This window comes from Daphnia carinata, chromosome 3 (assembly GCF_022539665.2).
Source record: "Daphnia carinata strain CSIRO-1 chromosome 3, CSIRO_AGI_Dcar_HiC_V3, whole genome shotgun sequence".
Taxonomy (NCBI): Eukaryota; Metazoa; Arthropoda; class Branchiopoda; order Diplostraca; family Daphniidae; genus Daphnia; species Daphnia carinata.
Genome location: NC_081333.1, coordinates 9,420,952 through 9,444,610, shown reverse-complemented (window position 1 = coordinate 9,444,610; position 23,659 = coordinate 9,420,952). Strand labels below are relative to the sequence as shown.

Below are 23,659 nucleotides of genomic sequence, written 5' to 3'. Positions count from 1 at the left end.
TTTTTTTATTTTAGTTTCCAACACTTTGACTATAGAGATCTAGTAGAGTGTAGCGAGGCCTCTATTTTTCGTGTAGTGTACATATATACTTTTGTAAAGATCCATCCAATTTCACCGTGGGCATCAATCTCCCCTTTTCTTGCTTGGCCACACCATCTACTGAATATATCTTTTTTTCCCTTCAAAGAAAAGAAAACGTTATTTTATATATATATTTAAACTCCCCTCCCTTTTCATTCTAATATGAAAAAATTCCACGCTTGAAGCCGAAACTACAACAACAACAGAAATAAAAGGAAATTGTATTTTTCGAGAGAGGGAGACAACAAGAATATGACATTATTGGATCCTAGTGAATTCCTTCGCTTGACGCGTAGTGTATAGTGTCTCTCATTTTGCCTTGACTACAGTTCCAAGACGTTTCTTTAGGTTTTCTTCCCTTCTTTTCTTCTACTTTTACAGAGTTGCTCACTCTTGCCGTGTGTCTCTCCACCACTTGTTCCTCGTCTAGCCCTCCATTTCTGAATCGCTCTCACTCTTCTGTCGAAACTTGCCAGAGAAAGAGCCCACGCTTCTCTCTCTCTGGGCTCTTGTTTTTCTCTCGTGGCAGTTCCTTGTCCAGTGCGAAACGAGACGTTCAAGAAGAGGAAGAGTTTGCTGATTACTGGTCACGCGATGGAAGAAAACTAAAAAACCAAATACCCAGTGAAATAATCATCTTAAAGAGTTCACGTATGCAAATACGTGTTTAAAAAAAAATTTTTTTTGAGTGAAACAAGTGATCGAAAAAGAAACTTAATTTATTACCAGAGCTGGAAAGAGAATAATTGCAGACGACAAGCAGACATATTTTGTGAGAATGGAAACACTCGTTCCGAGTACGTCAGTCTGAATTGTTTTTCAGAAACGAAGAAAAAAAGAACGAAAACATAATCTAAATCGAAAAATATTCATATTTTTTGAAGTGAAAAAAAAATCAGGACATGGAAACAAGTGAAAACCCCAGGTGTAGTCCGAGCAAAAATTGCTAAGCAACCGAAACTGGCCAAACAGGATGTGACAGTGATGTGACATTTATAAGTTCCCTATTATTTTCTCGCTGACCGTTAACAACTAGACAACTGGTCTAATTTTATTGTTTCAATTTCGCCCGTCCCCCAACACTTGGCAATTAGCCGATCACGAACGAAATCATCGTCCTATTTATTTCTTCTTGAAGTCAATTGACGAAACGTGTCTGTGTATTTTTGCCTCGGCAGTTGTTTGAGTTAGCCGAACAGCAAACCAGTGATAGAATTTAGATAGGCCGTATGTTTGAGTGTAAGACAAATTGAAATTTACAACAACAAAAACAATTCGAATTTGAAACAGTCATGGGGAATGCACGAGAAATACGACGGAACAATGAGACCGCCTTGGGTCCAGCACCGGCCGAACCACCTGCTCTACCTCCGCGACCTCTGGTCGAGAACATCCCTAGCAACGCGAGAGTCGTTGAAAATCAAGACGCAGGTAAATTTATGAATTACGTCTTCCCTTTTTTTTTTCTTTTCTTCTAATTTTGTAGAAAAAAAAAAAGCAAATTCCCCTCCGGCTGAAGAAAAGCGAAAACTTTCAAACGATTTTTTTATTCCTCCCAAACAAATTGCGGTGGCCTTTCTTACTTTTTTTTTCTTTCTTTCTTTCATTCTCTACCTAATACGACATAAAGAGGAAAGCAGAAATCCCCTCATCAACGGCGTTAGCCGTTAAGAATGTCATTAAAAGTCCTTCGCTTATGTCCTAGACACGAACGTATTGTTGTTGATGTTGTTGTTGTTTTTTCCGGGGAGGGAAGTCGGGGAACATTTTTGTTTCTTTACAACACGTCCTATAAAAAAATAAAAGTTGTATCGTTCGTGTGTTTGTATAAAAAAAAAATGAAAGGGGAAGGGCGGTGTAGGAGTATATAGGGAGCGCCGCTTGCGTGAACACACAACGGGTAAGAAAGAAAACTAACAGCGCAAAATCTTGCGCGTTCGCATAATCGCTACTCTTTTGTTTATTATTATTTTCTGTGCTGAGCTTCATTTTTTTTTTTGTAAGAAAAAAAAAAAAAAGAAACCATTTGTGAATACTCTGGAGCTTTTGGTAGGCAAGTGGCGGGCATGGGCTAAGTCGCGTTTCTCTGCGTGACGTCTGATGAGCGTGTGAATAATTGAAGACGCCCTGACGAATGCCAAAGGTAAATGAGGTCACGTGGTTTGCTTGTTCCAACGCTACATTTAGTTTTCCACCCCGTTTGTTCGTGTGTTTTTTTTTTTTGAACATCAATGTTTTCAAACTGTCTTCTTTTTTCGCACCACCCAACGGAACTCAAACCAACCTGACCAGTCTCATCTTTTTTTTTTTTTGTTGTCATTTTTGATTTTGAAAGAAATGTGTTTGCCTTCAGTGTTGCAAGATAAGACCAGAGTAAAAAAGACTTTGGTCGTCTAGCGGCAGCTGGCAAAGTTCCACGTCCTCACGCCCTTTAAGCGGCCAAAAAAAAACGAACGAACGAACGAACGAAGTAGACATATATCTTTTCTCACGCCATTTGGTTCCGTGTAGGAGAGTGAACGACGGGGGGCGAGGAGACGTAGAAAAATATAGAAAGAAAAAAAAAAAGGATTTTCGGATGAGAGCGAGACCGACACAGTCTGACGGCAAAAAGGGAAGAAAGAGATAATAGTTTATGTTTTTTAAAAATGTACTTTTGAAGAAGAAAAAAAAAAAATCGAAAAGGGAAAACCTCCTCAAGGGCAGCAAACAGAAAAAAAAATTTGGAATCCATTTGTTGTTGTTGTTGTTGAAAGTCAATGGGAAAACAGTTCCAGCTCGAGTCAGTATTTTATTTTTTTTTTTTTTCCAGCTTTAGTTGGTTTTCCGCGGGGTGCGTAGCACGATGAGGTAGGGGGGCGTCCGTCACGCAGTTCGTCGGTGATGACTTGGTCATTCGTCACCGTCGTTTCTCGTTCAATCGTCCCGACCGTTGGCTTGGTTTCTTTTTTTTCTTTTTCACGACGCCTTATTATTGTATCCTGATGAACAAAAAATCACGCTCCAACGGCCAATGACGCCACTAGCCAACGATGAGAGTTCCAGACTTTCGTCTCGCAATAGCGCTCGCGGGATCCATTTCTTTCTTTTCTTTTTTTTTAAGTTGCATTTTCCACACGACTGGTCAAACTAATAACCCCCCTCTTTCTTTTTTCTGGCGCTCTTTCTTCAAGAAAATTTAAAACAAAACATGTAAAAAAAAAAAAAAGAAATAAATGGAATGAGCTGTTGATGGAGCGACAAAGAAAGAAAAAAGCTAGTCGCATTTGCGCTGGTACTCTTTTACGACGTGTTCCACGTAAACATGACACTGCAGATTGGGAATGCGCTGAAAGCTTCACCACTTGCTCGTTTGTTGTGTGTGTTTTGTTTTTTTTCTGTGGAAAATTGCACCGCTGGGAGAGCAGCGAATTTTCAGCTCCTTGATACTTGTTTGGTTTAGTGACTTTGGCTTCCCTCTACGCTTAAAGGGGGTCCGTCGTTGAGCGAAGTCATGGAACGGCGGTCATGACATGTCCCCCTAGTGACGCTGACAAATCTTGGCCGCAGCGTGTGGCTCGGGAGAGTGCCTCGGCACGGTCAAATGGGCGACAAAAATACCCTCTTCACTTAAGAAAAAAGAAAAAAGAAAGAAAGAAAAGGAACATTGTATAGAACCCGCATCGAGGAAACAAACAAAAAAGCGAGGAGGAATAGATTTTTTTTTTTTTTTGAAACAACTTTGTGCACGAGGGGGTTTAGACAAACTACTAATCGATGCGTATAAATTCGGCGGACATGTCGCTGTATGCTAATCTACCTATCCTCGACTCTCACCTTGTTGAACCTAAACGAAGCCCTCGTGGCGTTTATATTCGTCTCACCGGCTCAATATGGCAATGTAGTAAAGAAAAAAAAAAAGACCTTTAGTCGCTCTCCTCTTCGGCCCTTGCGACTCTATATATGGTCTGGATTCATCACCATACTGTTTATATTTATACACACATGTATGCCTCATTAATTCTGTATTTTTCTTTTTTTCTTTTTTTTTGTTTTGTTTGTTGTTTGTCTGTTCGTGATGGTGGCAGCTTCAAACAACAACTGCAATCCGTGCAGCAAGAAATACGTTATGCTGTGCGCTGCTTGCGGCGGATTGGCCATCATCCTGGGCAGTTTGTTCGCCGTTCTCTACGTCGTCCTGCGATCCTACACTTCGTCGTTGCACTACTTCGAGACTGTACCATCCTACGTCGCTTCAGTCTCGGTAAGTCAAAGAAATGAAGCTTTAAAAAAGAAATGTACCATTGATTAAATATACGTTTTTCTTTGGTGGGGGACATTGACAGTTGATCGTTACGGGACTTTTGATGCTTTGCTTCGGTTGGAGAAGGAACCGTTTCGGATATTTGGTAAGGAAAAAAAAAATTACAAATTAGATCTTCCTTTTCTTAGAATATTCTTCTCCCTTTTTTTTTCACCTTATTTGGTTGCTTCCTCAAGTTGAATGCTGCGTGTGATCTCATTACCCAGTCTCGTAGAAACTCGTAGAAACTTTTCTTGTGTAAAAGTTCCCCCTTTTTCCTTTTCAGCAGGTTTTTTTTTTTTTTTTTTTTTATAAAAGTTAAATAAGTTGCATTCAGGTAACTCTCGCATTTCAAGCGACAAGTTTTGATTGACGAAACGAATGCAAATGAATTTTTGCGCTCATTTGGGGTAGGAATTTGTCGTTCAACGTCGAATGCGGCCATCAGCTTCGGGACAAATGAAGGGACAACAGACAAAAAGAAAATGAATGTATTTAAAAGCAAAACTAAGGACGGGCAAAATCTGTAACATTTCAATAAAAGGGCAAAAAATGCGCAACATTGGATGTCTGAATCAAAATACGTTCGCCTGATTATATCGGCAATTTATGCGTGACCAAGTTTTACCAACTGTTCATTCCCCTCCGCCGGGGGTGAACTCGTCGAGCTCGAAGGTTAGCCATAAAAATTCTCTTTCTTTTTCTTTTTTATCTCTGAAGTCTTCCTCTCTTTTTTTTTTTTTCTAGTTAAAAGAAAGAAGGAAAAAAAAAGTGAATAAGAACTAACGAGAAAAAAACACGTTCAAGGAAACAAGTCGTGAGTTGTTGCGTTGTTTTTTCTGAGGGGGGGGGGGGAGAGAAATTTCACGGTACTACTTAACTTCTTTTACAAACTGCTCCGATTGTGCAATTTTGAAGAAGGGGTTCCGAATTATCTACAGAGAGCCAGTACGTGATAGCGAAAGGGATCTACGTGAGTGGTACGCATATGTGCAAATCAAGACATGGCGCGATTCCGCTGGTCGGGAACCGCACCCTTAAAAAAACAGTTTCCACGAAAAGGGAAAAGGCAATCAAGTTTTACAAAGTCACGAAAATGTGAGAGAGCGAAAAAAAAAAAAGGTGAATATTAATCGTCGCATTTTTGCCTTCATCATATTTGTTTCACACGACCCCCATACGGCAGGGAATTTGTGTGTGTGTTGACAAAATATGTGAATTTTCCAGCTCCCAGTTCACACGCCACTTCGAGGGCCTTTTCAGCTCCTGAATTTTTTTTTTTTTTCTTTTTCAAATCCAGTATTCCTATACAGGTGTAGTGCACTTCTCTCTGTGTGCAGACGACCTTTCGGCTCACACGCGTAAGGTATCCGGTTCTTAAGGGTTTCCAAACTTATAGTGGGCCCAACTTGGGTTCGTGTTAGCGCGCGTTCAATCTTTTCGTATTTATTCTCAATCATCATTAAAGCCAATTGCTATAGGCTATTCCCCCGGACGTTTTGTCTTTGACAGTTCATTCCATTCCCATCATCATCGATCTGTGAGGTCGCCCTCAATTTTTTTTTACGTTTCTTCCTCTATCCTGAAAGCTCGTAAAACATAATTCCTTATTCAAACGTTTGTTTTGTTTTTTTGTTGTTTTCGGGAAAGGACCCGCACTCGTTTGGTTCCCTGAAAAAAAAAAAGAAAAAAGAAAGGAATGTTCGAACTATTTCGTGTTCACTACACGAGCCAAAGTGGCTTATTTTGTTTTTCTTTTCTTTAGAGTTTGCCCATGGAGAAAAAATCTTAAAAGAGAATTTTTTGTTCAAATTCGTGGGTGGTTTAAATAACGGAGACAAGTTTGAAAAATAAAAAGCGGGAAATGGCGAATAATAATAAAAAAAAAAAAGGCCATGAAAAAGATATATATTTTTTTATTTGAATGGAAACATGTCAATGGCAAGGTTTCACCTTCGTTCCTAAATCAGAAAGAAAACCGTGTTTGCGACTTGAGGGAACAACCGAGTATTTGAAATGATTACAATAATTCGCGAATTTTCAATTCCGAAAGAATTCTTTTGACCTTGTTTGATTTCTTCTTTTCAATATTTTAACTGAATTGTTTTGCTTTGTTTTTCTTCTGCCTCCCCCCACTTTCGGTTCTGTGTTTCGTGTGCGTGTGCGGTCGGACACGGTTCATATAGGTGAAATTATGCGGGGCGTGCTGCCTTGTGTGCGCCGTTGTCTGCGTCGTCATCACGGTCACCACGACGGTGGTGCACATGAATCGGCTGCAGACGCTGCGTGAGTGCGTCTACAATGCCCGCGGCCGCTCGTGCACTTGCTTCACAGGTTCGTCCGCAGCTATCAGAGGGGGAGGAGTTACCAATGTCAACGGCCAGCAACAAGCAGCCGGAATTGTTCCCATCATCGATCCCACTCACGATCAAGGTAAATTCTAAATGCATTAAATTCTATCATTTCAGTTTTGTTCAAGCGAAAAAAGGAAAAAAAAAAATCTGTGAAATCATACAGACAGATGACGTAGATGAATGGGTTTTTAAGAAAGAAACAAAAAAAAAAAAAAGAAGAAAAGGGGAGGAGGGGAGAGGGAAATGAAGGAGGAAATTTTTTATTTCCTACTTGCTGAAACCAATTTAAAAAAAAAAAAAAAAAAAGTTTTTAACTGTTGACGATGGAACGAGCGGTGCACAATCGATCGCTCGCTCATCCGATGGTTTTCGTTGCGGATCTCTGCGTTCAAGGTTGTCTTTTGATGAAACAAAAAAAAAAATAAAAGATACCCAGTCACAGCAGTTGAATCACGCGGAGCTTTTTGAAAATGTCCATTTCATTTTTTCTTTTCTTTTCATGGAAACGTCAAAAAAAAATTTCTCTTTTTTTTTTTTTGACGTCGCTACAATTAGACGTCTAACAAAACGAGAAACGAAAGTGAAACGGACGCAAACTAATTTCCCATGCAAAATGTAAATGACAAACGAAATGTGCAACAGAATAGAAAGAAAGACATTGAATTTGAAAAATGAAAACTTGACACTTTACTTTATAGGTAGCGCAAAGTATATCTTTGCCGACACGCCAGACTGCGAAGTCGTTCACGGTGCCCTGTACGCCTGCCTAAGGGCCCTCTTTGGACTTTCGGTCATCGGCATCCTGGTCTCTTTATTCAGCGGAATGCTGGTCTACCAGCTCCTCGGGTAAGTTTTTGATATCATCACACACACACACACACACACAAAAAAAAAAAGGAGAATCTCATTGTCCCTGTCCTCTCCGACTTCCGTCAGTCTTGCCGTTCAACTTCTTTGTTTGTTTTTTTTTTTTAACAAAAAGGTTTTGAACATTTTTTAAATGAGATTTGGACGGGGAGGAGAAAAAAAAAAAGAAGTGAGCGCATTCCCGAATAATTCAAACATGTTGACATTTTTATTCAAATCAAGTTTTGAAATTGGAATAGTTGAGATTAAGAAGAAACAAACAAAAACAAAAAGGGACCCCACGCCCATCCGGCTGGGGTTCGGAATAATTCGATAAAAATTACTAGCGGAATGTTGAGTGGTGATTAGAGTTTTGATTATTTTAAAGATTACAACGTGTATGCTGGTGGAAAGAATTTCGTGTTTCCAAGTCGACCAAAACATCAGCCCCTATAAGGGAAATGTTTTTGAATGTTTAAACACCTTGGCATGAAATATCTAGGGTGGTGAATTTGACGTATCGACTAGGGTTCAAATGATGGATGCATCCGATTTGGCCTTAATCCTTGTCGACTTATTCTTTCTTATTTTGTATGTTTTTTTTTTTTTTTTCCTCATTGCCGACAGGCACGAACGGAAGAAAATGTATTGGGAACAGTTGGAACTGAGAAGCCGCGCCCTATTCCGGCGCTCCCACCATCCGCCGCCCTGCTGCGGCTGCTGTCAAGACTGTCGGTTCGCTCCGGCCCCCAATAACCCGATGCTGGCCTGGCCAGCATGGGACGTGTTGGATGACAGGTAATACGTCAATAACCCTCTCAACTTGTCTCTTTCATCCACCACCTACTCTCGTCTCGTTTCATCCATTGTTTTTGACGGATCATCCTTCCCCCTTTAGGAACGTATGGGATTCGTGTTTTTCTTTTTATACTATAGACGGATGCGGACCCGCACCTTTAACTTATTCCTTTTTTTTTTAAAAGCTCATTTTCACCGTCGTGAATGATTTCGGGAAGAACGCTCGCAAAGGGAGACAATCGACTTGATTAAGCTTACAATGAACAGAGATGACGAATCGTAGAAAGAAAGGCCGAAGTTAAGAGTTAGAGGAAGGATTTCAAGAAAAAGGGTTAGATAGAGTTCAGACGCGTCGTGAATTGAGGCTAGCAGGATGCTGTGTACCTTCATTGTGTCTGCGTGTCTGCGTGCTCATTACACACTGCGCGCATCGTATCTATTGCCGCCAGAGTTTGAAGTTCGTTTGCAAGTTTATCTTCAGACTCCCGGCGTGACTGGAGAAGATCCCGTCTCCCTGGTGAACGTGTGACCCACATGGTAATAAACCCAACAGCAACAACAAAAGAAGAGAAATATAGGAAAAAATTAGGGTCTCTCTCGCCTGGCCGGTGTGATGATTGTTTTTCTTCTTCTTTTCTTTTTTTGGCTGTTGTTTTGCAGCTCCCCTTTAGTCTTTCAACCTCCGAGGCATTTTCTAAGTTCTAAAATTACATTTTTTTTTTTTATAGGCCGCTGGATGGCCGTGTTAGAGGGCGGCATAGTTTTCTCCTTTCAGATTTTTAGGCTTTTCATTGTTAAAAACAGTTAAAAGGAAACTGAGCCAATGCGGAAATGAAGGAAGGACAGGTTCACGAAAAAAAAAGCTCGCGCCCTTATGAATGGTGTTGTTTGTTGTGGCTGAGAATGCGTGAGTCGATCAGAAGAGGCTGCACGACGAGAACAACAATGAAAGAGAAAGATGGAAGCCGTAAGACAGAAGAAGATCGAGAGGCTTACACACGTATAAATATTTCGTAGCAATTCCGAGAAAAGAATGTTTTTGAACTCGTAACGGGGTGCGTCCACAGCTGATGGTTTTTTCCCTCTTTGTTTTTACGGCTTGTGCTGGGTTTCTTATTTCTGTTTCTTCCTTTATTCTTCCGTTCGGGAATGATCGCTATCGCAGCGACGGTGATGAATGCAGTAGACCCGTTCCGTGATGAGTTGCTGCTGGTCTTTTTGTTTTTGTTTTTCTTTCTTCCTTCCACCTTCGCAACAGCCGTCCGTTATGAAGGCTGCAAAGATGGGCATGCCAGAGAGAGAGAGAGAGAGAGAGAGAAAGCCAATCTATAGGGGGCATCGCACCAAAGTCAGTTAGCCCTCCGGACTTCTTTTTTCCCACTGTTCGCTGGCGTCGTTTGCGTGCGCACGCACCTAGCGATACGCAATAATCACGCGTGTAGCGAGCGCGCTGTGTTTTTGGCTGTTGACGTCATACGTACACCTTGACGTAGCCTGTCCGGACAACGATGACAAGTCGAGTGAAAATCTCATTAAGAAATTTTGTTTTGTGTTACGAATTATTTTTTTTTTTTTTTTTTTTTTTTGTATGTTTTTATTGCCAGTTTCCGTTCGTATTTCCCCCTCCGGCTAGAGCAAGCTCTTTTATTAGCACTTAGTTTATTACTTTGCTTTTATTACGTTGTTCTTTCTTTTTCTTTTAATCGGACTTGGGTTTCTCTCACAGCAAAATCAACCGCCATAAGGGATGCCGGAATCAACAACTTCGTTTTCAAATTGTGGCAATCAGTTCTGTCGACTATTTCGTTTTCAAAACCAAAACTCTCTTATGAAAAAAATAAATAAAATACAGTTGTTATGTTGTTGATGCCCACCGTGAAAATGACGAATCGCTGAGAAATGGCAATAACAACATTTTTTTTTTCTCTTGCGGTTGAAAAAAAAAAATAAATAAATAAAATAATTAGAAAATTGGAGTCGTTGATGAATTGCTACTTGCATCTCTTTCGTTCTTTTGTTCAGCATTTCTCTTCTTCTGGCATTTCTTAACTATACGTGTCGTAAGATAATGATGGTCCGTAACTAAATCTCGGTCATTATTATAGTCGTTACTGGGGTCTTCACGGCGGCAACTTGTATTCGCCCGGACCGTGTGCTAACGGAACGGGCGGCGCCAGCGGACAGGTCAACTGCAGTGGACAGGCGCATGGCGTCAACTCAACTAATGGAAGTTGTCCAGCTCATCGAAGGCCAGCCGGCAACCCGGGATGGAACTGGCTTCCATGGCGCCCATCTGTTTCAGATAGCAGCGATGTCAGCAGCACCGTACGAACAAGGTAACATTCTTGTCCAGCGGTACCTTTTTTTTTATTACTCTAAATGAACAATTTTTGTTTAAATTTACTATTATTGTCTGCGACAGGAGGACAACGAATGACCCAGGACCTGTCATTATAGGGCCAGATGATCATTACGGGTTCCCTTTGAGTAGCAACAGCAGCAATTATCGTTCACCCTTGGCATTGACGACGGCGACGAGCCCCGTGACTGGGCAAGAAAGAGTGGCTGGATGGGGCCCTCCTCCACCGTATTCGAGAGGAAGCACAAGTGAACTGGGCTCCATATCTGCATCGACGCCGATTGGAAGCCTTTCGCCAGCGCATCGAAGCCCAGTGTCGACTAAAGATCAGCACGCCGGGCTGGGCTCGTCTTCGACGGCGAGTAGCAGCGCCGCTGGTGGAACAAGCAAAGACAGTTCGTTACGAAAAGACCAGCGAGCCGCCGGCTTCTCCAGCAATTTACCAGGCCGCCAGCAGCAGAACAAGAATATGGTCTCGGGCGTTCACCCGTCACCAGTAAGTCGGATGAATATAGATCCACGCCGGATGCCGTGGAGTCCGCAGACGGCTGGTATCACGCCTGTCATCTCTAACGGGCAGGGCGGTTCGCTATTGACTAGAAATATTCCAGCGGCACAACAAACAGGATCGCCATCTGGTATGCGTTAGCAATCGTTTTGCGCGTTCGTGCATTATTACAATTGCACTGTTATTTTGTATCTAATCATTTTTCATTTGATTTTTCTTTATTCTTTATTCTTTTGTTTCATTCCTCCGGGCCTTTATTGAAAAATACCGGTTTTCCAGGTAGAAGAGATTTGAGCGGAGGTAAACTGGTGCCCGAGTCGGAGCTCTACTTCGCTGATACGTCCTCGTATGCCGTGTCAGTCAACCATGACGGCAGCAACTCGTCTGCCATGTATGAAGAAATCCACGGACACCGATACGACAAAATTCAGCGTCCTGTGGCCAAAGTCACAAGCATCCGTAGCGGCGGCAAACCCTGCCAAAGATCCAGCTGGGACGGCCAGAATCAACGACCGCCACCCGCCGTCCACTCGATAGTTGGAGGGCAACCGCGATCGCGACACAGTGCCGACACTGTTAGCAAAGAGAAAATGTTCTCTCCGATCGTTGTGCCCAAATTCATCAATTGCACCAACCAGCAGTCCCACTGGATGCCGGCAGGTCAGCCGGAAATGGCCGCCGATACCTGTTCTTTCGTTCCTTACCGGCGAGCGGCTGTTGTGCCATCCTCCGGCTGTGGCAACGTCGCCGACGCTCGTTTCGTTGACGGAGAAGTTTACGAAAACGTCACCAACTTGGATTTTGACGAGAAGAAGCCGCGTACCCTGTCCCCTGATGAAGAGGTGGCCATTCTAACTAGCCAGTTCCACGGATCGATTGCGGCAACGGATATGGATGTCGAATCTACTCAGATCGACTCGGAATCCGACGACAACGATTCCGTTATGAGGGCCGTCAACGTGTAAATCATTCATAAGTTACCTAATCTATAATAATATTTCACTACCGTGCTGTGTGTTGTATGGAGCAGTGCCATTGTATATTAATATACTGTAACTGTATGTCTGCTTAATTCTTTTTTTCTTTTATATTTTTAGCCAGACGTGGTGATTCAACGGTTTCCGACAGATACACCTGGCAAATGCCACAACGAGTTGGGAGATGGATGTGACGTTGAAATGTTTTCTTAAAGACACGTGTCTGCCAATTGTTTGACTTCGGTGGGAAGACCGGGATACTTTGAGATGGCAGCTGATAACTGCTCAGACGTGACGAGAATATTGTAGACAACGAATTCTTTTTGGACCTTGGAAGACGAAATCCCTTCAACCGGTCGGATAAGCTCTAACGTCTTTAAAAAAAAAAAAAAAAGTAACAGTGTACTCCTCGTTAAATACCGTTTAAAAAATTCTGCATCGGGGAATTACCTCCAGGTGTTCCATAGCTTTCATCGCGATTTGTCGGTCAAATTTTTGCATTGAGCTGTTTTTCATTTGCTTGGTATACTCGTAGAAGGCCATCTCGTAATTACAAGGCTCGCCAAAATATATTTTATCTAGGTATTTCATGCATAATAACTGCGCGAGTCAAGGAATCGGCATGAATAACAAGTTAACTAAATGAACTGTCATTACTTAGGTGAAATTTCTCTTTTATGACTTACCAACTGTAGCTCGAGGACAGACAAGCCCTGCAGTTGCAACGTTTTGCAATCAGTAGTTTGAGACTCAATGGCGGTTACGATGTCCTTGGACGACAGGAACGGATGACTTTCACCCAGACGTGATAACGCGACTAGCTTTAAAGTGGCCGAAGAACAACAGGGGACGATTGGTTATTTTTTTTTCTCTCGTTAAGGTTCAATACATATGTGATATAACATTTACCAATATATTCTGTAGAAGGCGTAGCTTCGGATTCAAGTTGAATACTTTTTTAAGCGATCCTTGCACCACCGGATCTTGTGCAAGATCTTCGGCAGACTTATTCCAGCTTCGCACGTAAATGGCTTTTAGTTCTCGGCTCGGTTGTAGTCGAAGAAGGCTGACAAACGTTTCGTTGTATTTTTGGAAGTCAGGCTTGAGGAGCAGATAAATTTGACGATGAGAAAACCTTGATCTGACTCTCTTTTCAAACAAAGAAATTGCATCCATTCGACATGTTAATCCAATGACAGCCATTGGAGCCTAGAATTTCAAGGCAACCCATGTTGTAAAACATTTAAATTTAAAGGGGAAGGAGAATAAAAATAGATCAATACACTAACTGTACCTGAGCAGATTGGCACACATCAAACAGATTGTACAATAAAGTTTGATTTTTATGTTGGCAGAATTGATCAAACTCATCTATTATGAAAATAATGGATTTTGCTGTTTTTCTATCTGCTACTTTCAATGAATCCAAAAGAAAATTGAGGTTTTCTAAAGAATTGCCATTGCACAACAAAACCGTAAGTTATTCAACTTTGAGTTCAATATGGCCATTGGAATTCACCTGAAAATGAGCCAAATGTTCTGTTAGCTGTTTCCTCCTCCAGAAAGAGCTAAGCAGGTTTTTCAAACACAAAATGTTATAGATTATTTCAATGAACATAAAAATTATACTTTACTTGTCTTGTTATCTCTTGAATGGCTATTCGATCATCGGTTTGGAAGAAGCCATGCAACTTAATGACAACATAATCCTTTTCTAAATTGCAGGTAGCTTCGAGGTCAGCTATTACACTGTTAATTAACTTGATATTTTCACATTTTAGATTTTTTTCCCTTTGTGTTTTTCTTGATTGTGTAACACTGCTTACCATTGTTTTCCCACTTCCTCTGGGTCCAATCAGCAAAGCAGAATTGTTTTCTCCATTTACTACGGTGCTTTTCAGTAAATTGAATACATAATTTTGATGTTCTAGAAATTCATCTGGTATGGCGATATTAGAATGAGTGTTGAAAACCATTCGTTTTAGTAAAATGGAACGACAAATTTCAGTACAAGATGTCATTCTTGTGTTTCTTTTAACACACAATTCAAATCTTGCAGACGATATTGTCAGAAAGTGCGCGCGTAAACATAGTGTCATCTTTAGTTTTTCCGGTCATCTACGAGGTGGCAGCAGCAGCGATCTATAGTCTGAAACGATTTTTCTTTTGCCAAATGGTTCTTAGCAATATCCAATATCAAAATCAAGCGGCTCACGGTGGTCTCAAAGTTCCTGATTGCAATAAAAAAATCTTTATCCAGTGCCGTGAGCGACAAAAGGGCCATGTTTCCAAAACATTTTCAGCCAGCTCCAGGACAAGTCATAAATTTCCAATTTCCGGAAAGTAGATAATAGTGTTACTGGGATACAAAATAATATTTTTCGCGAGCAGAGATAACGGTAAAATGTATCAACTTGTAGAAATACCCGTTTAGAAATCTGGAAGCAATTGATGCCAGGGGGTTCTGTGAATATAAATGCAAAATAATTGGCAAGTTGGCAACACTGTTTTGCCCCATTTACTTTACGCGGTAACGAAGATAGGAAGTACGAAGAGTATTCTTACGGTAAGCGCAAAGAAATTGTTACCGGTGTGATACACGCGTGTTTTCACCCTCTTTCTTGTTCTTTTTCTAGGTTTTTAGAATACATATTAAATTTTTGAGGCAATTTCATTCTTTCAAATTCAAGAATGCAACCACATCAGTGAAACTTGTTTGACAAATCCTACCAGAAATATTTTCCTGGCTAAGCCCATTCTCCTTGAACTTGGGTCAGTGGAAAAGGAAGACGTTTAAGCTATATTTGGGGAATGTAGTATGATGTCAAATGGAGAAGATCTGTGATTAGAGAGAAAATTCAAGGCTCATATCAACGGTTTCATAATACTGATGATTAGAATATTGAGGTCTACCACAGGAAATGCCTCTAAGCATCAAAGTTTGTGTGAAGGCTGTCTTTACTGATAGATTCCAAAAAGACATTAAACATTGAAGCTATACTTGATCTAAGGTAAATCCATTATTTTATGTATCCTGTTTTTTTGGATTTTATGAGTTTTTTTCCATTTTGCATTGTCAATTGATCCAGGTCAGCTGCAGCTAGGACTGGTTGGTATTCAGATCTGTCAAAAAAACTTGTGTGGTATGTTAAAAACACTTTGTGTCCATCTCTTGCTATTCAATCTATCGAAAACAATGAACTGATTAATTCTTTTTGGTTCTTCATTTCAACAATATTTCTTAAACAACAATACAAGATGTCTTGCCTGCTAAAGGACAGTCCTACAAGAACTTGTGATGGGACTTCTACTTGTCAGAAAGCCCATGGTTAGGGTGTAAGCTTATCACTGTTTGTCGTCATCTCAACAGCATCAAACAGCAGGTAGTGTGCAAGGAACAGAATGCTTAATTTCAATCCTCTTGTACATAGCTGGAGTTGCAGCCCAAGAAGTGGACAGAGAATTTGGTAAATTAATATTTTTGTGAGATCCAAAACAAATCTCTGGGACTTTAAGCTCTTTTGTTTTTGTTGTCTCGTGTTGCGCCGTATTCTTTCCGTGACAATAGGAAGCTACCTTGAAACGGTGCAGTGCATAATCGTTACCACTTGGTGCTACGAAAATGAACGAAAGTGTGAGTTGATGGTGAGTTTAAATTATGAGTAGCTGATCCCTAACGATTTTTGTGATTGTGTAAACGTTTATTAGAACCATTGCAGTTTGTTCCTCAGCCATTTTGTGGTGGACGGATATTCTGGTACATCGGGCGGTGAATGTTCATTGGACGTCAGATGCTGATCTTAAGCAGGAATTTGACGACGTCGTCCATCATCTCCCGATGCCCTGTCTCTAATCCGACAGATGATTCTTGGATGTTTACCCTTCTTGTAAAGGATAACACATTCTTTATGATCGAAAAATGAAATGAGCGAGTCGCGACAGATCGCTTGAATGAATTGCATACTGAAGAATGACACCTCTATACAAAAAAGATACTTCGGTCTGCACAACCGATGTTTTGGCACCGTCATACGTATTCGTCGGCATATCACCGAGAAAGGCGCTGGAATTTGGATTGTTACGCAGCATTACGCTAAATTTGCTTCTTTGTTGTGGTGTAAACGCCGTTCTTTATTATGCTAGCGTATGTGGAGATGGAGGATAAGGACGATACACTAATGCACTGTTGAAGTAGAAAAGGCTCATGTTGTCTGCTAGCCAATATCGAAAATTTGCTTAACAAACTCGCATTGCCCATGTTTGTCGATCCAGTTTCATAAACATATAGGGATTAATAAAAAAAACAATTTCCATGAGGGACATTAATTTTATCTTAGGCACAAGTTAGAAAGGGTTGATTGAACGTTAATCGTTATGAAGAGGAAACGGGAATCACGAATAATATTCCGGACGTGTGCGTATTTACTATACGAATTGTGGCTATGTCATTCTTTTCTTTTCCACAGAGGCTTATATCATCATACACGATGTTTCGTCTAAACCCAAAATATTCTGGTAGAATACAAAAAACGTGGTAATACGATTGCATTGTATTAGGTAACTGTATCCAGACTCGCTGCTGGATCAAAACTTTTTTCTCTTGAATCAGCGATCCGATCAAACTCTGGGTGATCGGATCAGAAAGGAAAAGTCGGGTTCATTTTGTCAGGTTTAAATTTTCTATCGGACCTTTTTTATATTACAAATAACTCAAAAACCATAAACTCTACATAAAAACAAAATTCATTTTCGTGTTTCTTGTTAAATTTACAATAAATCATGTATAGTTACCTAGTTTTATTGGTCTTATTTTTTAAGGAAAAGTCGGGCTTATTATTTTGTCGGGCTTATTATTTTTTCGGGCTTAAATTTTCTATCAGACCTTTTTTATATTTCAAATAACTCAAAAACCATAAATTCTACATAAAAACAAAATTCATTTTCGTGATTTTTATTAAATTTAAAATATAAATAATTTATAGTTATCTAGTTTTATTGATATATTTTTTTAAAGTAAAAACTGGGGACTTTGATGATTTTCGTCAAAATGAGAAGGCTATAGCCTTCCTACTTTTTTCAATTTTCGTCAAATCCTAGATTTAGTTAAAATACATTCTTCCGATTCTAAATGGATCGCTGATGACGGAAATAGGGTTCATTTTGACATTGGGCTTATAGTATTTTAATTAATCGTAAAAAACAAAAAATAAAGTTGGTGCGCTAACAGAACTTTTTCTTTTATTAAAAAAATGACACAAAACAAATCAACGATTATCTGTGATTTCATCAATTTGAGTTGTCGTTTTTGTGCGATTTTATAATCTAAATCATATATAGTTGTCCAGTTTTATTGATATTATTTTTTAAATTTCTGGAGAGGCAAAAATCGGGCGTAGTTATTTTGTAACCCTTTCCTTAGATTAAATTTTCAAAAAAATGATGATGGGCCTATATTTACCTTGAGTTTATGGTAGCTAATATTACAGCATGACATTAATTTGTTTTAATTTTCTAATTAGATCAAAAGGGTGGGGTTGAAACAAAATGGCCATTGCCGGACTAACTGGATCCTACTACCCGCACATCCAAGAAAGTCTATTGACCCTATCATGGGTCTTCGCCGGAATTCAGTTATTTTTATAGTATTGAAAACGGCAACAAAAAAAAATATCATAAGTTTGTCGAAACATGGACGCCGAATGACACTTACCTTGTTATATAATTAAAGTTTAGCGTTTTATGGGTGAAAATGAAAAACAGACTCCGGCAAACACTCGGAACGGACATTAATTTTTTTTGTATACCTCAAGAATTTTTAGAGTTAAGAATTTTTCGAAAAATCAGAACTTCTTATTGCAACTACCCCAAATATTTTAAAGGAAGTCCACTCACTCATACGTCGAAAGATAGATTTTTTGCTTCAACTTCACCTTGTCCCCTTTGGCCACACCCTGCTCTAACGGAGTGTGGCTCGAACTGCGATAGAATACGGTCAAAAGTTTATTGATTATTTTTTATGAATAATTTCCATTGGCTGTAAATTGTATCGCTCGTCATTCAAAAGATGATTGACAACAATATTTATTGTGGTAAAATAAATCATGCAGACCAGCAAAAAAAAGGCAAAACAATGAAGTGGAAAGAATCACTTCGAGACAAGCGGAAAAAAGTATGACCTCAACCAGCCACTAGCATTCAGGTTTTTCATTTTTTGTTCCCCTCGACTTTTGTTTTGGTTTTTCTGAAAAAGGTTTGATTGAAATTGATGGGTGGGGTTAAGAAGAATTCGTATTCATCTGCATCTAGAACACCGACTGCAGGTACACAGCACGTCACCATTTCATGGTAAACAGTTTGGGAAGTTTGGCGCCAGCAAAACCTTGCCAAACAAGTTTTGCGCTGTATAAATGATATAAGACGTACCTTGCCAGTTTTTTTTAATACGTTACTTAACGACACTATGTGTAATAGCGCAACAGTCGCTCAAGAACAGTGAGCCAGGCTGTTGACGATGATCAGTTTCATAAGGACTCGGTAATTTATAAATCGGTGTTTTCTGTGGCAGTCTCGTTCCATTCACCCTGTCTTTTCGGCGAGCTCGCTTGTCTTGGCCTTTTAGGCATTGATTGAGGGATGGTTCGGGTACTACGAGAACGGGGTCATTCGATGGCCTCATCACTTCTTTTAAAAATTTGTGTCTTGTTGGCTCTAATCTGCGTGTTTCGGATAACCTTCGCTTCCGCAAATTTCACGTTTTCGACATCCAATGTCCAATCAATGGAGTTCATCACCAATGCTACCAAAAGTAAGTTGCACGAAACAATGCTTTAAATATCGTCTCATTACCTTACATATAAGACTCAATGGTTGGAATGTCGATTGTGGATTTTGATTTCAGGTAAAAAAAAACTATCTAAATAAGAATCTATTGTTCCAGGACTTTTACCAGAAAGCAGTGACGGCAAAGGAATTCTCGCAAAAAATTTGACGAGTGAAACAAACACAATGATCAGTACCGAGAAAAAGCCGCATCATACCCCACCGCAACAAACTAGGAAAAGAAGCATGAAATCTTTAGTTTCCCCAGAATTTACTATGGACAAATTTATCAGTTTTATGATAACTTCCAACAATATCATAAACTCGAATACCAAGTACCCAAGACTTGACAAATTAACGAAATCGTTTAGTCGTCTCTACAACTCAGATGGTATGATTGCCATCAGTCATTTTTGGAGTATGTGGGTCAATGTTTGGTATTTCAGTGATTCAATAGCAAACATTTTCCGAGCGTACGAAACCCGTGTTTTAAACGCGATGGATCAAAACCAGCCACAGCCACCAAATCCTTTGGAAGATTTACAACAATCATTAGACAATGCCACCAACAACATTGCCGTAGTGTCTGACCTTATTCAACAGTTGACTGGTATGGACGAATTCAATGACGACTCTGCTGATCAACAACAAGCTGGGGATCGTGAGTCGAATGCGATGCAAACGGTTAAACGAAGATCGCTTAAGGGTGTGCCACAAGACAAACAACATAATGCCAATGAATGCAATGGCACAAGCTCTTATCAAAATTACGAGGAACTTGGAAAAGAAGAGAAAATTTATCCAGTGAGACAACGCGTAAATAGTCGACAAAAAAAAGAGCAACGTTTAGCCGTTGAGGAAAGTCGACATTTTTTTAATCCAGTTGGGTATAGCAGTAACCCAACCGACAAAAAAATAAATCGCGGTTCACTAGTCTATGCAATTAAGGAGTCTACTCTCATAACGAGTAATCGGCGAAGCAAGCAATTCGTCGTGGACAAATCCCGTAAAAGAAAATCAAAACAAAATTCGCAAACCAGTGAGTCAGCATTAGAAGCGACCAGCAAACGTTTCATGAGTATTGCATCGGGTCGCACTAACTTGGAAGTAGAACGCAACGGAAACAGAAGCAAACAATCCAATTTGCGATTCAATTTTGGCACGGATAGGTTTATCTATTTCATGGCCAGAGCCGACAACGTTTTAAATTCAAATACCAACAACATTCAGCTAAATAGGTTTACAAGTGCGTTTATCAACCTTTTCGACTCGGATGGTTTGATTGCTTTCAATACATTTTATACTTTAATGTCAAGCTTTTTGACCGTTGTCGATTCTGTTGCTAACTTGTTTCGTTTTAACGAAGCTCGTGCTAGAGATCAAATCCAGCAGCAACAAGCAGCGTCTCAGCCGGATCCGCTTGGGGATTTGCAAGCGGTATTGAACCAAACGAATGCGAACCTCACGGAAATTGCCGACTTGGTCGGAGTTTTGCAAAACGGCGCTGCTGCTAGAATTGAAACCGCAAATGCAAAATTTGTTAACGGTGTTGCTCCCCATCGGTTGCCGCTCGAGAAGAAAAATCTTCAAAGTCATCCAAGTCAGGAAGGCGATAACCATCGACTTCGTGTAAGTCCAAACCAGGCAAGTTTCAGTCATCAAGACAGCTACAAAAGCCATCTCACAAAGACTCCCGAAACCGTTACTTTTTCATCTCTTGCCACAAAGCCTCATAGCTACTTTGCAAGTGACGGTTGGATACCCATTACCGAGAATCCCCAACCATTAGTCGAAACAAATAGAAATTTTTATAATCCAGTTAACCATGGAAACAGCCACTTCAGCAGTCGTCAACATAATCCTCATCCATTTCCCAGGGCCAACCAACATTACAAACCAGTAGGCAGAGATATCACCAGCTCCTATATTATACACCGGATTAACCATCAATACTCCGCTTCCGCGCGTCGTCAACCTGTGGACTACAGTACTAATGCTATTCCAGAAGGTTTCTGGTAATCGTCAATCTACCTACGTGAATAATCGCCTTATTTTTACCGCAAGCAATTAACGTACATGCGGTAATCGAACTGGTTTTCATTTAAATGTCAGTCAAGGCTATGGGACAACAAATGCCATTTTCCAGTCGGCTAATAATTAAAAAGTTTCGTGTAAGAGTTACGGCTACCTGGGACGTTTTCTGTTAGGATTATCCGTGACCACACCTTACTACAAGTAGATACATGCTCGACAGTCGAAAGAAAAAAAAAACGCCCCAACAAAGAAAATCGTAGACATAGACTTTTGAGTTCATATTTTAATTTGTACATACTGAGTAACTGTTAGATTCATATTGAATGTAGATAATTATACAACCTGTCTGGTGAGATGATGGTTATCGAAATAAAGTTTGCAAAATTATCCTAAATTTTTTTTATCGCAACACCCTTGTAAACACAAAAGAAATTCATGGCGGACGGGGGTGGTACTTGTACGAAATAGAGTTTGTCGAAGTGCTAAGGATGTGTTCGTCAAACAATGAATGCCGCTCGGCTGAAGCTCTGCGGGGTTTGGGTCGGTTAGGGATCGACCTCAAGCCAATTGAGGAGCTTTCTTGACAATCGGGGTTCGCATATCGAGGCGGAGCTTTCGGGGCTTCGGAAAGGAAATTTTGGGGACGATCTCTAGGGTCGGTGAAAGACCCAACTTCTGTGGGTTGTATGTTGCGGGTATAGGTTTTTCGTCGCACCGTTTTCTAGCCCGATTACGATCAGGCAACAAAACGGGCAACAAGCCCCGATCACGAACCTCGATCACATTGTTTTGTAACCCGTTTAGCTTGACATTTACTGACTTTTGCTGCCACCTAGAATTATTTCGTGGTACTTCGTTTCACATTCATGTTTCAACTGTTACTTTACACGGGAAAAACATAATCAAGGTTCGAGGTTTAGGTGTGCAATTAAAAAATACGAAAATCTAACTTTTGACAGTGAAAGTTACCGTGTGACTAACGCAACGTAACAGTTAAAGTATTTCACTCCCGGTCTGCGCTCTCACCCCCGATGCACCAAACGACATCGCACAATTAGAGGATAAATAACATACACTTATCTGACCCCACCAGTTTTTTTTGGGTTGGGTCGCGTGGTGAACCAGGCTGAAGCGGTTCGGGGCTGAGCCCTAGGTGAAAGGTGTGACATTTCGATTCTACCTAACCCGTTTCAAGGTGTATGTTCCATATTAGCCTGTTTCATTTTTCAATTTATCTCGGATAAGCATTGATGCGTGTACTTTTTCGTGCGGGTTCTTGTAAAATGAAACCTCTTTGCATATAACAAGTCCCTTTTTCTACCGAGTTCAGTAGAGAGCCTTTCATCCGTCACTGCTGACGTATCACCACCAAAAAAGTAGCGTAGCTAGGAATTATTTTCTTCTTTATTATTATATGCATAGATAAACTGCCACATTCTTTCTGGGTGCCTCTCTGAGCAACTGCAGTTTATCGAAAATGTTTCAAATTTAATTTTTCAGACCAAGTAGGGCAGTTTCAAAAAGAGATGCGCATTTGTCCACATAGGAGCGTTTTTTTAGGGTTCCTACGTTGACTATATGTACGTGCTACAAACACACAGAAATATTTATGCGCAATAGTTCATTCTTATGCCACAACGATGACAAACTGAGAAGGAAAACGATTTCAAACCTTTGGTAGATAAATATTTCCTAAATACAATACGACTGAATACTGGTAACACTGGAGCCCCCATCCATCCATACTGGGAAATTCTGATGCGTTTTTTCTACTTGATTTAAAAAAATTCTATGATCTCGACGAAGTCAATCGAAGAAGGCCTTTTAAGAACCTTTTTGTTTTTCCCTTCGCTGGTAGTCGTACAAAATCAACACTAACTGTGTGTACGCCGAAATAAGTGGCAGTAAGGTATGAAGGCTATCAATTTGCCGTGATTTGGATGGCATAGCCTACACTTCCGGTAGAACTTTTTATTTTTATGATTCTTTTTTTTTCCTTGTTTATACCACGACCAGTTTACTGATTGGCTGACGATTCCCGTTAAACTCTACGAAACTTGTTTTACTTCAGGGAATGAGAATCGTGTCGGCTTTGTGGAATCGTGACGATCTCCTCCCTTTTCGATAAAAAAAACCTTCTTGTTGTTTCGACGTTTCTTTGTTGCTGTAAATCGCACACAAATCAAGATGCAAGTCATTACTATACTTGCAGAACTTATTTCATTATTTTAAAATCTCGTATACTCGGCCCTCAAAGGATAATGACTGTCCGCTTTTTTTCTCCTTTTTCTTTATTGTTCTTCACTATTTTCAATCATGTTAATGCAAAAAAAAAATCTAAGTGTGTTCTAGAGTTTTACTTCGTATTTCTTCAAAACTACCAAAACACGATTTTCCATGGGCAATAAGCTATCTTTGGCAGCCGTTTTTACTACAAAAAACGTTCAAGGTAACGGGGTGTGGTCGATGTGTGCGCGTTTATTCGGTCAAAAGTTTAAAGCTTATTTTCCATGACTCGCTTCCATCGGATGTACATTCTATCACTTTCAGTTTGCAGCAAGATGGGCAACGATATTTTTTTAAGTAACGCAAATCATACAC

At 40.2% G+C, this 23,659-nt stretch overlaps 2 protein-coding genes across 2 annotated transcripts; one reads left to right on the top strand and one right to left on the bottom strand.

Annotated features, from left to right (window-relative positions):
• The first annotated feature begins 533 nt into the window (after nucleotides 1-533).
• LOC130685227 (uncharacterized) lies at nucleotides 534-12,300 on the top strand. Its single transcript, XM_057508487.2, has 9 exons — nucleotides 534-1,512; nucleotides 4,149-4,324; nucleotides 4,407-4,469; nucleotides 6,550-6,796; nucleotides 7,416-7,563; nucleotides 8,191-8,361; nucleotides 10,467-10,697; nucleotides 10,784-11,358; nucleotides 11,508-12,300. The coding sequence occupies exons 1-9, from the start codon at nucleotides 1,374-1,376 to the stop codon at nucleotides 12,191-12,193; spliced, it is 2,436 nt and encodes an 811-aa protein (XP_057364470.1). The 5' UTR covers nucleotides 534-1,373; the 3' UTR covers nucleotides 12,194-12,300.
• Nucleotides 12,301-12,356: 56 nt separating this feature from the next.
• Nucleotides 12,357-14,243, bottom strand: LOC130685255 (origin recognition complex subunit 4-like). The gene is made up of 8 exons (XM_057508525.2): nucleotides 14,032-14,243; nucleotides 13,840-13,965; nucleotides 13,725-13,773; nucleotides 13,500-13,651; nucleotides 13,115-13,414; nucleotides 12,892-13,026; nucleotides 12,656-12,805; nucleotides 12,357-12,579 (listed from the first exon to the last, which is right to left on the bottom strand). Exons 1-8 carry the CDS (start codon nucleotides 14,224-14,226, stop codon nucleotides 12,415-12,417), a joined length of 1,272 nt encoding a protein of 423 aa, XP_057364508.1. The 5' UTR covers nucleotides 14,227-14,243; the 3' UTR covers nucleotides 12,357-12,414.
• Nucleotides 14,244-23,659: the final 9,416 nt, after the last annotated feature.

Excerpts from the sequence above, each read along its gene's own strand:
- LOC130685227 (XM_057508487.2), top strand. The coding sequence starts at position 1,374 with ATGGGGAATGCACGAGAAATACGACGGAACAATGAGACCGCCTTGGGT. Across the intron at positions 4,325-4,406 it reads CCTACGTCGCTTCAGTCTCG|TTGATCGTTACGGGACTTTT; the intron begins GTAAGTCAAAGA and ends GGACATTGACAG. Across the intron at positions 8,362-10,466 it reads TGGGACGTGTTGGATGACAG|TCGTTACTGGGGTCTTCACG; the intron begins GTAATACGTCAA and ends TCATTATTATAG.
- LOC130685255 (XM_057508525.2), bottom strand. The coding sequence starts at position 14,226 with ATGACATCTTGTACTGAAATTTGTCGTTCCATTTTACTAAAACGAATG. Across the intron at positions 13,652-13,724 it reads AACATTTGGCTCATTTTCAG|AAAACCTCAATTTTCTTTTG; the intron begins GTGAATTCCAAT and ends GCAATTCTTTAG. Across the intron at positions 13,027-13,114 it reads GCCTTCTACAGAATATATTG|CTAGTCGCGTTATCACGTCT; the intron begins GTAAATGTTATA and ends GCCACTTTAAAG.